Source organism: Centroberyx affinis, unplaced genomic scaffold, assembly GCF_046629955.1.
Source record: "Centroberyx affinis isolate AG114_WGS23_722 - 3 ecotype Tasmania unplaced genomic scaffold, CSIRO-AGI_Caff_v1 ptg000171l_1, whole genome shotgun sequence".
Classification (NCBI taxonomy): Eukaryota; Metazoa; Chordata; class Actinopteri; order Beryciformes; family Berycidae; genus Centroberyx; species Centroberyx affinis.
In genome coordinates, this window is record NW_027278868.1 from 1018238 (window position 1) to 1034414 (window position 16177).

Sequence of the window (16177 nt, forward strand, 5' to 3'; positions counted from 1 at the left end):
TGGATTGGTCAAGCACTGTACCATGTAAACTCTTTTAAAAAGTGATATGTATTCTTCTTCTTCTTCTTCTTCTTCTTCTTCTTCTTCTTCTCTCTAAGCATGTTCCTACATGTCAACTTTTTCTTTCTTTCTTTCTTTCTTTCTGTCTTTTTTTTTTTTAAATGTATTTTCCCTAGTATGAGTTAATGTGACTTGTCTAATAGAGTTGAAGGCAGTCAGGCAGAGGGTTATTGCCATAATATTCCTCTGTAGGCCATGTATTCCAATATACCACCTACAGCACTGCAAATCAAAATGACACAAAAAAACAAACATAAACACAACCATAGAGCCGTGGTGTATGTTATGTTAATACAGCGCTGTGTCTGCTGCTGCCAGGGCTTTCATAGGCTGCCTGGCTGTCATCATGAGGCGGGCTGGAGGAGTCTGGAGTCAAATTCCTGAACACGTAGGAGCTGCTCACGTTGCTCCAACACGACGCGTAAAGGCGCAGCACATAGCGGATTACTGGGGAACTGATTAATGTTCAGAGATAGACAGAGATCTATTTAGGGATAATATATCTACTGTTACAGCCTGTCATCGGATTTTCTTCGCCTTTTTCCTCAGGGAAAGACCATATAAAGACCATCTTTTCCTCTCCAGACCATCTGTTCATGCGCAGCCGGAGCCACTTGTTTGCCGCAGAAGAGAAATGTAGACCTCTATATTTTTAATCAATACCGCTATCGGGGAAAAAAAATGTTTGTTATGGACACAGGAGCGCCTGCAAGAGCCAGTTTCACACACTGTTCCGAAGTGGGGGGGATAATAGCGGTCCGGCTCACTTTTCAACAGCGGAAATGAGATCAGGCGCAGTGGCTGGCTCCACTTCTTCTACAACATGGTCGTTTTGACTCCCATGTAGTCCCGGGGTTTTATATTCTTTCACACAGGGGCGAGATAGAGGCCGTTCATGAGAAGATGTTTGCTGGACTGATGGGGCTGGAATGTCACGGTAACTCTCTGCTTCACCGCTGCGAAGTCATGGAAGGTAAAGTAGAATCTGTTTTACTATCATCTACCCTGCAGTTTCTTCACATTAAACATAACATCAGTTGGAGATAAATAGATCTATTCCAGGGATGAAGATGATGGTGATAAGGATGATGATAGGGATGATGATGATGGTTGATGATGATGGTGATGATAGTGATGAAGGGTGTTATGATTTTTCACCATGAGCTTCACATTACATTAAAATCCAAAAATATCTAAGAAGTAAGAAGTCTGTGGTAATAAGGGAGGAAGGGGGTTATTGGAAAGATGATGATGTTGGGGTGGTGATGAGAAAGAAAAGGAGGAGAAGAAGAAGAAGAAGATCTACAATAACAACAACAGCAGCAGGGCCTACTCTACCTTACCCATGAGAGTTTGCATTGGGTTTAGATGGGATAACACAGACTGGGTATAGGATAAACCATACTGCTGTGACCCATCCAAAACAAGACCTGCCTGCAAGCCTACATGGACTTTTACATCTGGATTGCATTACGTTGCGACCTTTTCTATTAGCGAAAACGCAGTCTGACTTCACACTGACATCCAAGTCAAAATGTCTGCTGCATTCATCACCAATGAGATGAACTCACATTTTTCCAAAAGACAGGAAGTGTGGCACATGCTTTTCAGAGCAAATATTATTCCTATCTATGCAGACATCACTGGATTCTGAAATCAAATCAATTATCATATATGAAATTAAAGCTAAAACATGCGCCTAATTTTGTTGGTTTAAGCTTGTGAAAGAGGATTGGAGGTAGCCATTATTTGATGACACTAAATGCTATATAAATAAACTTGAACTTGAACTAAATACAGTTACTGTATAAACTACTACTGTAAATGTGGATTGATTACTTTTCTACTGAGAGTAAGCATGTTGGGTGTGTGTGACAGGCCAATATCTAAAGGGGTCACTAGTTTTGTGCCTGAAGCATATTGTCAGTGGAATTTTGTATCTCCAATGTCCCAGTCAATTTTTCAGGAATTGAAAAGGACTGGATGAATTAGCCAGTGACACGTACACATTTTTTGGAATTTCCCAATACGATCTCACAGAAAAGGCTTAGTTCTAGGGCCATGAATAATATTCTACAAACAAAATATCAAAACTGCAAAGGGCAATAATGATATGGACATTTCAAGTGACCTAAATAGGCCTACTTGACAGTTATCCACTACCTATGATGGACCTTTTTTTCTCCTTCTAGGAAATAGCTTTTTCCCAGTGTATGAAGTAAAATCGGCCCACAGCTGGTTTTGTGTGCTGTACTGGTCGTTGCTATATAGTGTATCGCTCTCTGTATTCATAGTGAACGTCACTATCCCACTAATAAAACAGCAGCTCCTCAGCCCCATTACATCCAGCTGGTTTATGTTCCTCATGTGACCATGCAGGAAGTGCGTGGCTGTCGGAGCCAAATCTGCTTTCCCATAGAAACTGCAGCTTTTGGAATGTCATACATTATCATTGCTATTCAGCTACTATATAAGCTACTTGACAACCATTATAAACACTGAAATATAACTCCTTACCTGATAGAAAGATACTAAAGAAACTAAATTCAATTCTAGGTTATCCCAGAAATGTTATGTTTGTTGTGTTTTTGGTCAAAGGAGAAACACTTTTCATCACTCATAGATGACTTTCACTTCCCCTATTCTGGTGCTGCAGTCAGTCACAAGTGGCGAAGTGCTGAACATCTGCCAGCAGTGCTGATTCTCAGGAGGCTGCTGACAGGCAGATCTGCTGGTGTGTGTGTGTGTGTGTGTGTGTGTGTGTGTGTGTGTGTGTGTGTGTGTGTGTGTGTGTGTGCATGTGTGAGACTGCTGAGCTTGTTCCTCAAACGTTTGTGTTTTTATGAGATCCTCCACATTCCTCTGCTCTTTGGCTGAAGCGCTTTCATCAGCCAATGGGATGCAGTGTTTAACATAAGGGGTTTGAGGAGGGCCTCTTTAATCTCCTAAGGTAAATAATCAGCCTCCTCTGACTGGGACAGCGCATTTTCTCAGAACTGAGTGCTGTCAAAGTGTTTGTGCTCACTTTTGTCCAGATGTCCATTAACATTAGTAACCAGATTACAGGTTAGGTGTGTGTATTAAAAAGTTATGATGAGCTGCTGTTAGTGGAATTAGGTCGTTTTGTTTAACCGGCACGAATCTCGGAATTCCTGGCAAACTATTTTAGCACACAGCCAGGCAGGAAGCGGCAAACGACATGCCTAAGTGCTTCGGCCATGATGTAGATGAACATTCCCCCTCCTTCCACCCTCACACACACACACACACACACACACACACACACAATGGGTCGTGAGGCGTTTCCTTCCCCTTTACTGGGAAGAGCCGTCTTTGTGTAATCTAAGCGCGGTAGAGGATATACAGCAGCGTCCCTATCATCAAGCCTTTCGCTTTTGGACTCGATGACTCTGGAGTGGCCGCTATACTATACTTGACCATACCAGATGGTGGATGGTGTGTGCGGTCGTATTGAATACCTAGAAAGAGTGTCAGGTTTCTTAGATTGGTTATGGAACAGTGGCCACGTCTGCAGAAAAGACACTAATGGAGCTGTATGTAACCTGAACACTAGTGCGGTGGTCTCTGCGGACACACACAGGCTCTTATTAAAGGCTTGATCAATAGACCATCCTCTACACTACACCACACACACACACACACACACACAGACCAGGTGAAACAGGAACACCCTTTTGTCACTCTCCCTTCCAAATCCCGTCTCCCTGTCTCCTACCTCATATCCCCTCTCGCTCTTAAGTGGTCTCCTCTTTGTCTCTGTTACTCTCCAATCACATGGCATGGTTTAGGAATGACATCACTGCAGGTCATGGAGGGTTGAGCAGCGGTCTGTGGTTGCTTTGTAGTGGCCGTAGATTGTTTGACGCCTTGCATTCCTGTCTTGATATAAGGCTGCAGTCACAGAAACATAACGATTGTGTTGCTGTTGCACAAAACAAAATATCATTTAAAAAAGAAGATATCTAAATTGATAGCTGTGTGATTTATAATTCTTACTATTGAGAAATGTACGTGTCTTTTTATTAAATGACACAGTCTAAAGATGATTGACGAGTCTCGTTTAGCTCTTTCTAACTGTCTCACAGGGCTTTTACAATGGCAGTAGTAGTGAATGCTCCCACTGTGCTTCAGCACAAAAGTGTATGTGTCTGTGTGTCTGTGTGCCTGTGTGCCTGTCTGTGTGTGTGTGATTGTGTGCTTGAGTGGGAAGAGAAAATTGAGAGCGAGAAGCGAAAGAGAGAGCAGCACAGCTGTACACAAAGGAGCTGTTGATTCTCTGCATCTCGGTTCCTTTTCCTTCTCTGGATCTACAGATTCTTTGTATTAACCTTGCAGAGACACGGAGCAGGTGCCCAGCCATGCACACTAACTGGCTTTCATCATGGAGTTCTTCTTTCACACTGCTAGTTCATCACTTCTCACTGCACTTCTCACTGCTTGGGTTGGCGATGTCTTTCGAGGGCATTTCGAGTCCTACGGCAATACGGCTGTGTTTTCTACTGTAAACCAATTCAAATGTAACTCAAAACCCTGCAGTCCCTACAGCTGTCCTTCAGGAGACAGTATTGATTTACACCACTCTTGTGCTGAAAGGCGTGTCCCAACTGAGGATGACTATGAAGCTTTGGTATTTCCCCACAGCTGGGGCCAACCCCTGGGAAATGTCACACAACTGCCCAAGAAGCTAATTGAGTTGGCCACGCTAGCTTTAGGGGAAGACTGGTGTGTGTGGGTGTGTGTGTGTGGGTGGGTTAAGTCATTTTGGGTAGGTTATATGGTGTGCATTGTATTATAATACGTTGGTACTTTTTGGATGTCTCAAGATTAAAACCAAACGTTGGACTGAAATAGAGACACTTTGAGTCTTTATGCATAATTACACATTTACTACACTTTATTACATTTTCCTATTGTAATGTTGTGCACATGATTGTATTGATATATATATTTCATTTTAGTTCTCCTGCCACTTGTATGAGCTCACTGTTTCTGTCTGGTGAGCCTGCTGCCCAGCTTAATGGCTAATCTGTGCATCGACAGGTGGCAGAGCATCAGGGACAGCTGGCAGCTCCGGTCGTAAGAGGCTCCACCGCAGACCAGGCTACATGAGGGGAGAGCAGTCCAGGCTGCAGAGCGCTCGTCCTGGGGAGGAGCAAGAGCAGGAGGAGGAGGAGGAGAGGACCATTAGGAATGGAGAATCTGGATGTCCTGGCAGGGAGGGTCACGTTGACATCACCGAGCCACCCAGTACCCTGAGGGAGAGTGTAGCACCTGCTGTCAAAGTGTCCTTACTGAACTCCCAGCAGCCTGATAAACATACATCTCGCTCCTGGCAGAGCAAGAGCTTTCTCTCCTCTCTTCCCCCTCCTCTTCCCCCTGTGGACTGCAGCGTTGTCGAGTGCACATCCGGCCGTCAGGGTCAGTCCTCCAGACCACACAGTGAGCTCAGGTTGAGCCCGAGCCCGACTGCAGAGGCGAGGCTGACTCCCATGGGAGACTCCTTCAACTCCAGCTTCAGTTTCATCCAGCAGTCACTCAACTCCAGCCAGAAAACAAACTCTTCCACTGACACACCTGCCCAGGAAGCAGAACCACTTGATCAGTCATCACAGAAACATTTAACCTCTAACTCTGCTTCTGGGCCCGAATTAATTTCCCTTGATTATCTGTCAGCCAAAGTACCAAGCTCTTCCCAAACAAAAGCAGCAACCATGCTCCTTGAGCAATCTGTCCCAAAACTGCTAACTCCTGTCCAATCGCAGCCTTCCTCTGCCCTAGCCGGCCAATCAGAGAGAGCGGAGCTGTCATTAGGTGGAAAGTTTTGGCAGGAATGTCTGTGGGCTGGCAGGGAGGCTACGTCCGGCCCGCCCGACTGTGACTCCTGCTCCCTGGACACAGAGGTCACCTCCTCTCTGTCCGTGGACTCGGACACCGCCTCCGCCTCCTCTGTCACCTCCGGGTACGAGAGCGCCACGCCCGCCTCCGACCAAGGCTGGGACAACCTGGTGAAGAAGTATGAGGGCGTCCTGCAAGTCTGCCTTCAGAACAACCGCACTAACACCAAGGTGGGTATGACTGACTCCTGCTGTGAGGGTGAATGCAGGGCTGCGGTCAAGAGCACCTTAGCTGGGTCAAGACCAGGTTCAAAGGGGGTCGAGACCAAGCCAAGACCGAGACCAGAGCAAACTGAGTCCTATTCAAGACCAAGAGCAAAATAGGCAATAAACAGTTTACATATGTAATAATAATGCTCAAGGAGTTTCTGAAGGATCAGCAGAGATGTAGATCTATCGCAAGAACTCCGTACTATAGCCTTCAATGTCCAACTAATCAACACATAGGATTTGGACTAATCAATGCACAGATGTTTGAGGACCATTATATTGTATACACAGGTGTAATCCATTAAATTGTTTTGTTGTTTTGTTTTGTGCTCAGGAGAAAATAAACAAAGGTAGACCAGGTGCAGACAAACGTATCTAAACGTTTAGATAGACGGGAAAAAGTCCTAAAAAAAATCTTAAAATGGCTGAGATCAAGACAAGTCTCTCTCTCTCTCTCTCTCTCTCTCTCTCTCTCTCTCTCTATATATATATATATATATATATATATATATATATATATACATACACATATACACATATACATACATACATACATATATACATATATATATACATATATATATGTGTGTGTGTGTGTGTGTGTGTATATATATATATAAACATCGCACAAAAAGTTCGGAACTTTGTGTTTGGTAGATTATTTCTCTGTTGTAACAATGCTTCTTGGCAATACATTTTATACCGTTGGAAAGCCTGTTTATTTCCCTTTTAAATGGTGCCTCATTTGTAAGGAACATGCATTTGTGGGATGAGCAGCACAGCTGAGTATGTGGGTTGCGCTCATGTAAAATTTGCCAAATCTTCTCTGCCAATGCCAGACAGCTTATTCTGCTGTTGCTATTGACTCTTGTTTGGTGTTGTTTGGTGGATTGGATGATTGAAGTCTATCAGTAACAAGGAAGAAACAAGACATATTGGCAATTTTACAATTTATTCATTTAACAAACAGTCAGGAGCCTCAGTAGCGTGTGGAAGAACCATACACAACCACAACAGCCTGGCACCTCCTCCTCATGCTGGTCACCAGCCTGGTCACACACTGCTGTGGGATGGCATTCCACTCCTCAACCAGGATTTGTCGCAAGTCAGCCAACGTGGTTGTGTCGGTCACTCTAGCACGAACAGCATGCCCAAGCTGATCCCATAAGTGTTCAATTGGGTTGAGGTCAGGACTGTTGGCAGGCCATTCCATTCTCTCTACTCCCAAATTCTGGAGGTAGTCTCTGATAAACCCCGCTCTGTGGGGGCGAGCGTTGTCATCTTGGAGGATGGAGTTCGGTCCCAGACTGTGGAGATATGGGATTGCCAGTGGTTGCAGAATCTCATCTCGATATCTCTCTGCATTGAGATTGCCTCCAATGATGACAAGCCTCGTTTTTCCAGTGATGGAGATGCCGCCCCACACCATCACACTGCCTCCACCAAAACGTGTTACTCTATCAGTGCAGCAATCAGCATAACGTTCTCCCCGTCTTCTCCACACTTTGACCCTATGATCCAACTTCCGTAGGCAGAATCTGGACTCATCGCTGAACATAACATTCCTCCACATGTTCAGGTTCCAGTGCAGGTGCCAATCAGGTACCTGATTGTCAGCACCTGGGGGTACCGGAAGCTCAAAACAAGAGTCAATAGCAACAGCAGAGTAAGCTGTTTGGCATTGGCAGAGAAGATTTGGCAAATTTTTCATGAGCGCAACCCACATACTCAGCTGTGCTGCTCATCCCACAAATGCATGTTCCTTACAAATGGGGCACCATTTAAAAGGGAAATAAACAGGCTTTCCAACGGTATAAAATGTATTGCCAAGAAGCATTGTTACAACAGAGAAATAATCTACCAAACACAAAGTTCCAAACTTTTTGTTCGATGTTTATATATATATGTATACTATATATCTAAATGTCTTCATAATAATGAATTCTGAGTTTAGTTCTCATCTGCTGTTCTCAACCTGCTGACATGGTATCACTTTGAGACTGACGGTCAATGCACCCACACATTTTTTGCCTGTGGTGTCAGTTAAAAAAAAAAAAAAAGCCTTGCCCTCTGGACTGTTGGGTAACGTGTTTGCTCTTCTGTCCATCGTGTCTCTCTCTCAGATCGAGTCCATGATGTTGAAGCTGCAGAGACTCCAGCAGAAAGCCATTTTGGATGATGACTATGACACAGGTGAACTAAGATTTTTACATTGAGCTCTTGCCTTAATATGTAGGTCACTTCAGAGGTTTCTCCAGCTTTTGTGGACGGAGATAGTTTTTGTTTGATTGTATGAGAAAGAGGAGGGAGTTTCCTTTGTTAATCACACTTAAAACCTCTGTGGGTGGTAAACACCAAAGTCAGATATATCATAAGAAGAAACTTACATTTTCTTTGTATTGTCTTTCTGAGATTTCCACAAATCTAATATTTATATAAGAAATTTGAGAGTCATTTTTATTTGATATAGTATAATGGAAAGAGGGCAGTATACAGTGTAGACACTGTAGATTGAGTGGGCAGATAGTTGCAGCAGCATAGCACAAGCTGGGATTTGATCCCATGGAGTCGTTTATATGGACTGAGCACTAACTTGTTCAACCGCAGGATACGCTTCCAGATATTATGCTTATCTGTTTGGAGCCTATGTAAAGACACCCTATGTAAAGATTTCATGCTAATAGAATTAGTTGTGGATCATACAGTGATGTTTGTTTGAAAAAGCATGTGAGGACATAAGAAGTGGTTTGTTGTTTACTGACCCTGACATAGATTCCACATTAATTAATAAGATAGGCTTGATCTCATGTACTGGATATTTGACACAGTGACCTACTCACTGAGCAATAGATGTCATTTCAGTGTTGTGTCTATGCTTTAGCTCTCATGTAGCCCAGGATCTCTTTGGCTATCTATAGCCGAGTTTTAGACCAAGCAGTACATATATTATTACATATTCAAACAATGCATAAACAGCTGTAACTATCACACAAATGCACCAGAGAAGTGTATATTCATTAGATAATGCTTTAGTATAGCTCCATACTTTAATTTATCATCATGTCATCTCTCTCTAAGGATGAGCTTGCTAGTTGAGTTGACTATGATCTTAGTAGTTGAGTCTCTGCAGTATAAGCTAAACAGCTGAACGAACTCTGTCTGGTCTTCCTTATGCCTGGATGATCTTGCATGGGGCGTTATCCTGCTGTGCCCAGCCTATCAGATAAAAACAGCTCATTGTAAAACTATTGAAGGTAGCGCATATAGTAGGCAAATTTGTATGAGAGGGAAAATTTACAATCACTCATCAGTAATTTACAGTCTTGTTTCATGAGCCTAAACTCACGTTTGTTAGCCTTTATTCACCTGATGGGTCTAAATTTGAAGACTGCATGGCAGAGCACAAATTGAATTTGGACTTTGTGTCAAAACATCATGCATTCATTTAAGACTCTGTCTGACCTGAATATACTTTTTGGCTGGCTTGAGGAAAGTTTAATTGATTTCAAGATGAGGCCTTTATTCTGACCCACTTTCTGGAACTTGTGACAGACGTAAATCTGGGCATCTGCTTTTGATCTCCTGTAGACCTTGAACTGTTTAGGTGCAGTGATTTTGTGGGTCAGCATGACTTGTCAGGTTTGCTCTTTGCCTGTGGCTTCAGTCGGGTTTGGGCTAATCTTGATATTGTGCATCGGAAACCTCTCACTGCCCTTTTAGCTCTGCCAAGGAGGTTATGCTTTCACCCCTATAAGTTAGTTTGTCTGTCTGTCAGCAGGATATCTTAAATTAAGTATCTTAAAAATATTTGGTGGACAGGAACAACAGGAACAATTGAGTACATTTTTTTGGTGATCTGGGATTTCCTCCATTAGACGATTATCATTTTCTTTTAGCCATAACTATGAAACTAACAGAGATAGAGACTTGATTCCAAGTCTTAAGGGTATGTTTGCATTGTCAAGAAATTTAACTTAAAATTTAAATCATGTCTTTGGGTGTAACAGCAAGTTAGAGAATTGTTCAGCATTGGTGGAGGTTTACACTCTCCAAGTGCCTTCTAGTTAAGGAATAGTTTGGCAATTGGTGTAGACTAAATGCTGAGTAATATATGTGTTGGCATGTTATTTTAGTGAATGTAGGCTACATAGCAGTTATGACCTTCAACTGGAGGAGTGTTTTTATTTTCCCTTCAATGCAGTGCAACATCATGGACGGCAGTAGCTGCACTGACATCTTGACTTTACCCAGTGACCTACTGACCTGAAGACTGAACTGGTCCTAGAGGGGATAGGGGAGGGAGATCTCCTCTCTTACAGAAGAATATCTAATGTGTGTGTGTGTGTGTGTGTGTGTGTGTGTGTGTGTGTTTGCAGCTGAGCGTTTCGGTAAAAAGCTGGAGGAGCTGTGTAGGGAGCGAGGGGCTCTGAAGCTTGGTTTGCCCTCCAGACAGCCCAGTGTGGCTCTGTTCCTGGAGCGGCTCAGACAGGCGGTGCACAGCGCCCTCCAGAGGGCCGACCACAGTCAGCGCAGGTCAGTGACACTACCAACAATACCAACAGGTCAATACTGTCTGTTATCCTGATGCATTATTAGTTTATGCATCACTCACACTGTACTGCTGTCACACCTAGCAGAAAGGAACTTCTTCCTCTCGCATTGCTTATTCTCATGCGTCCTATCATAAAATTTACTTTTAGGGCTGTTATGGACAAAATGAATATCACGACAATCATATGCAATTATTTTGACATCGATATGTAAGGATATCTGTTAATGCAAAATCACATGTTAAAAATTCATGGTAATATAAAGTATGATGAAACTGTAATTTTCAAATAAAATTCACTATTTTGTTTCAGATCTCATTTTTTGAGAGACTTTAATAAGTACTTTCTCTCTATCATTAATTTAGACAATAGGATTATGTATTACGATAACTCAATATTGTTATACGATCATGATGTGATTCTAATGAAAGACAATAAACAACAATATTGAATTATTGCCCAGCCCTACTGGGTTTCTAATATTGAGACACATTGTTCAGCTCTCTGTGAAATTTGTATTTTCATGACTTAACATAGTTAAACAGTTTATAAGGTTTGTCTCATGGTCATGATCATGCTCTCTCCTCTCCCTCATAATGCTGTAGGTTAGTGTACAGAGCAGTGAGGCAGAGCTTTCAGAAATAGCCTTTGTAACAGGAAGGAAACCAGGTGGGGCCTCTGCAGTGTGTATCCTGATGGAATGCAGCTATAGTCTAAAACTCCAAAACAAAAGTTACGCTGTATTATTGTGTTTTCCATGCCTGCCTCAGAGCCTCCCTCAATGTGTAAATGTGTACTATACCATACTATATGTCAGTCAGAAAGTAACAGTTTAAGTTAATTTCTTACCCTGCTATATATGATTATAAACTGTCCACTGTATATCCATTGTAAAGAATTCATTTTTGAATTTTGTAGGTCCTAATAAAAATGCTAACACCATTGCAAAGAGCCTTATGGAGTCAGAAAGTGAATGTTTTTCTATGGGTGGTTTGCAGGGACGGCTCAGAGCCTGATGCAGGGGAGCGGTCAGACTCAGCGCAGGGTCCGCTGCATCGAAGAGACCGTCTGATCCAAGAGAAACGCCTGGTAGAGGTAAGCTCCGCTCAGCTCATGTCATACAGGCTTACAGTGGTCACTTCTGGAGATTTATCTTGTCTAGTACTAGTGTTTTTTCTTACTTCATGTCTATAATATTCCTACAATATTCTTGTAGGGACTTTTAGTGTGTCTGTGGTACTCAATAGTTAGTGTATAATAACCTTATCATACAGTATGTAATGTCACTTTCTATCCCCTATGGTATGCCTGTAATACTGATATATGCTGATATAATACTAATAATTTCTATAGGGACTTCTAGTTGTGCTGTGACATTTGTATAGCAGCTGTCTCATTAAAATGTATTATAGGATTAGGATAAATGTTTTTCTAAGCGTTATGTATTTGCATACTGTCCCAAATAAATTTCCCAAGCTCTGCTGCTGCCACCATTACCACAATTTGTACTAAGATATGAAGAAACCATTAATTGGTTTGACCAATATACATGCACAGTACAGCACAATATCTCCATTTGACGAGTCAAACCTGAACATGAAATAATGAACATGCTGGACCCCGTGCAGGCAGAGATAGCTGAGCTGCAGCAGAGGCTGGCGGAGCTGAAGGACCGCAGTCGCTGCCTGCAGCAGCAGATCCAGCAGGAGGAGCAGCAGGTGGAGACGGAGGAGCTGGAGGGCTCCGTGCTGAGGAGCTGCAGCCTGGCCCAGCTCCGGGACATGAGCCGCGCCCTGCAGGACCTGGTCAGCTCCGAGAACCGCACCCACATCTCCGTCTCCCCGCCACCCTCCATGCTCAGGTCAGCAGAATATTTTACCCTCCCCAGTTGCTTCTTATTGAATAGTCCAAATGATTCTGTTTACGTGAACGGCAAACAAAGTGATCTGATAAGATGTGGGTTGCATGCACCAAAGTGTGCAATCAGAATAGATCTTAAGAATGTTTTCGAATGTTTGAGACATTCCGTGCGCAGAAAAAATATTACAGCCAAATTAAGTCGTCGATTTAAGCAGTTACATGGCGACTAGCCATCAATATTCTCCTACTGAACAGACAATCAAAGGTTTATACCTCTGCTTTCATACTGAACAACAGCAATTTCATTTGGAATATTCCCATTAATGTGGTTGCATGAGGCATTTTTACTGCCTGGTCTATTACTGATTGGTCTATTATTCTGATTATTAATGCAATATTAGGCTCCATTTCCACTGAACTCCTCTGCAATTCCAACCAAACACTACACCAGCTTTTTTCACTAGTTAGTTCCTTCCTGTCTCGTTAAAGGTGTGCTAATTAGTGAAATCAGCTGTAGTGTTTGGTTGGAATTCAAATCTGCATATTATTCCATGGCACAGGACTGGACACTGCTCCTGTCTGATACTCTGTAGCTGCAGTACCGCCTGTCACCATGTGGTGCTGCTGGAGAGCTGTGAGTTGTAGTGACACTCAGGCATCAGACAATGAATGAGAGGAAAAGGTTCTGTAAAAAAAAAAAAAAAAAAAGGTTCTGTTTCCCTGTATTATGTCACGTATTTCCTTGTCAATCAATTGGTTTGGATGAGGATGTGTCAGTTATTGTTCATATCTAAAAGGCTCCTTCTATTTGTACCTTTTCTCTTAACATTTTACCACCAGCTTTATTCATCCACTGGCAAATGGTTTTGAATAAATCCTAGAGCAGGACTGTCTTATCTTTTGCCAAGAAAATATGATTGAGTCAAAATCTCACGCTCATGTTTTTCTACCCAAATACCTTCTTAAAGACCTTCTTATAGAGGAGACTGGTGTATAGGGGGAAAGAAGAAGACAGATGGCACATTTTAGGGCATTACACACACCCAAAATCTAAAAAAATCATCAAAGATTTACGAGGAATACTTCAAGTGTTTATTTTCAGTTTCAGAGAGGATATATCAAGCAGCCGTAACTCTTCTCTGCTTTTTTCTTTAATCCCTGCATCCCCTGTGCCCCCAATCCTCTTCACTCCCACCTGCTTGAACCTGTTTTGAATTTTAATGGTTTTTCTCAGATGCAAATTAATACTTTGCATCATATCTTCTGAAGTTAATAGCTTGTGCACGGGCACTACGGAGAGCCTCTCTCTCTTGCCACTGGTTAGAAAGACATGTAAATTGTACTTATCGCCTTCTCAGTGGCGTGACCTACCATCTGTGGCATAATTTGATATCTGACATATCCTCACCCCGACTGGAACGCATTAGCAAGCCTTTCTGATTGAAATTGCAGCCTTAGATTGGATATTCAGCCCCATATCTCCAGGTGTCGCGCATTCGGTCACCATGATGATTGTGTTGCAGTTCCCTTTCCAAACAACATATAACACTTCTCTCTCATATCAAGGTGTAATTCCTGATTGGTATTAGAACAAAGCACTATCCACAGCTGCTGTGTCCCTACGCACGGCTAAAAAAAGGGTGCTGTAACAGTAATGTTCACAGACAACACGTTTCTATGACTCACTGTGAACATCGGCTTGAACAACATGAAAAGGACACACTGATTTTTGGGATATGAGACCATTAGGTGCGCTCAAGGTGACTGTTTCGGATCGAGTGTGAAGGATTTCATGCTCCATTTTTCCATTTACTAATGAATTTATTTCTCTGTCACCAAATAATGCGACCTTAATGGTGCTTCTTGTTTACATGTTTGTGTAATTACATTCTTTAATAGCTGCCTCTGCCCTTTCTAAGGTTATAGATAGCATCTGATATGACTTTTACCTTTGATATATAAAATATTCATCAACACAGCTAATGTGGTTCAGTCAACAAAATTATATATTGGATTTGTATCATGGTAAGTTCTTCACTAGTCTCCATCAATTGTAAGAACTAATAAAGCATTCAGAAAAATAAACAAGCCACAGATCAATTTGAAATGACATAGATTGAAGTGACTTGAAACTAATCATGTCACAGCTTAATTTCTAGTCTATTTGGCTTTTGGATTTTAATCCACTTGTTTTCAAGATGAGAATAAATTGAAATTGAGATCCCTCTCCTATGCCTATATTTACCTGTTTCCTGGCTTGGTGATTTTATTCTGTTTATTCTGCCTTTTATGGCTGAAATTCATTCCAGACTTAATACATTTTAGGTTTGCCCAAATAGATTCTTGAACATTTTGACTTATACACAAAAAATAAGCTTTTTGCAGCTTTCATAATCCATCATAACTCAAAATACAAGTCTATTTTACTTCCATGATTGCACACCTTACCAATCTAAACAAACCCATTACAGCTTCAGCTATAAAGTATGTTCAACACATCTTTACTCCAAAGTAAATTGGTGGAATGTTCATTTTCTCAACGTTGTCTATTGACTTCACTTGAAGTACCCAAGAGAAAGGGATCACTTAGTGTTGTATTGTAATATTCTTTTATTCTCTCTTTTTCCAGACTGCAGGAGCAGGAGCAGGCGTTGAATCTGTCCATCAAGGAAGCTACTGCTAAAGTAAGGCACTGTACTGTGACCTGATCTTTTCCATGGCAACGCAGCGCTCCTCTTGGCATGCCAACAATGGCTGAATGTTAATGAATATCTAATGATGGGTAGCAAGTCAAAATAGAAAGTATGTACTGGGTGCCAGCTTCAGTGTGTTAATTATGCATACTAATTGTCAGTGTCTGTATGTATGTGTGTATTTCTATGTGACGATGCTGTGAGCTAACCTGGGTTGAGTCAATAGCAGGGGAGCGATGCCGCTTTGAATCATTTTAAGGAAAAATCCCCACTAAAACACAGTTAAAAAACAGCTACTGCCAATGTACCTTACCTTTCTGGGTCCATTTTGTTTTTTAGTGTATTTTTATTATTTCCGTAGATAACTGGCCAAATTTATTTGGTGTAGTTTTGGTGTCAGTCCCTCAGTATAAAGAGCGAGGGCTTCTTTCTAGACTCACCATTTTACACAGACGTTCAATAATCATACAGGGAAAAATCCATCGTAGAAGAGGAAGGGAGACCAATTTTTCCACCGACAGTAGCCTCAACAGACCAGAATGCAATGCAGCCACAAGACGTGTTGTGTTGTGGTTGAGTTGAGCCTCAACAGGCGGAGCAAAAGTTAACTGACTGGCAAACATGAATGTCAAAGAAGGAACTCTGATCAAAACGTATATCAGAAAATATAAATGGCTCTGTCTTCTTATTTTTGTTCATTCATGACCATGCATTCAAAGGTCAGCAGGCCAGCTAACTTTTCAGTCAGTAGCAGCAGCTCTAGGCTTCATAATATTAAGGCTTCCTCCTCTCTTACCTCTTCGCCTTTTTCACTGGGCTTCAGTCTAATGTTAGCTACTGTGGTTCTTTCAGTCAGGTGCAACACTGCAGCTATATTAGAAATCCTGGA

The 16177-nt window shown here is 42.1% G+C and overlaps 1 protein-coding gene across 1 annotated transcript in view; it reads left to right on the forward strand.

Annotated features, from left to right (window-relative positions):
• The first annotated feature begins 543 nt into the window (after positions 1-543).
• Positions 544-16177, forward strand: part of disc1 (DISC1 scaffold protein) — a 42367-nt gene continuing 26733 nt past the window's right edge. The window contains exons 1-7 of the mRNA XM_071534814.1: positions 544-1033; positions 5122-6146; positions 8309-8378; positions 10562-10718; positions 11734-11830; positions 12364-12596; positions 15225-15279. Of these exons, the coding sequence (XP_071390915.1) occupies positions 964-1033; positions 5122-6146; positions 8309-8378; positions 10562-10718; positions 11734-11830; positions 12364-12596; positions 15225-15279 (1707 nt within the window). The 5' untranslated portion in view covers positions 544-963. The remainder of the gene's footprint in view (positions 1034-5121; positions 6147-8308; positions 8379-10561; positions 10719-11733; positions 11831-12363; positions 12597-15224; positions 15280-16177) is intronic.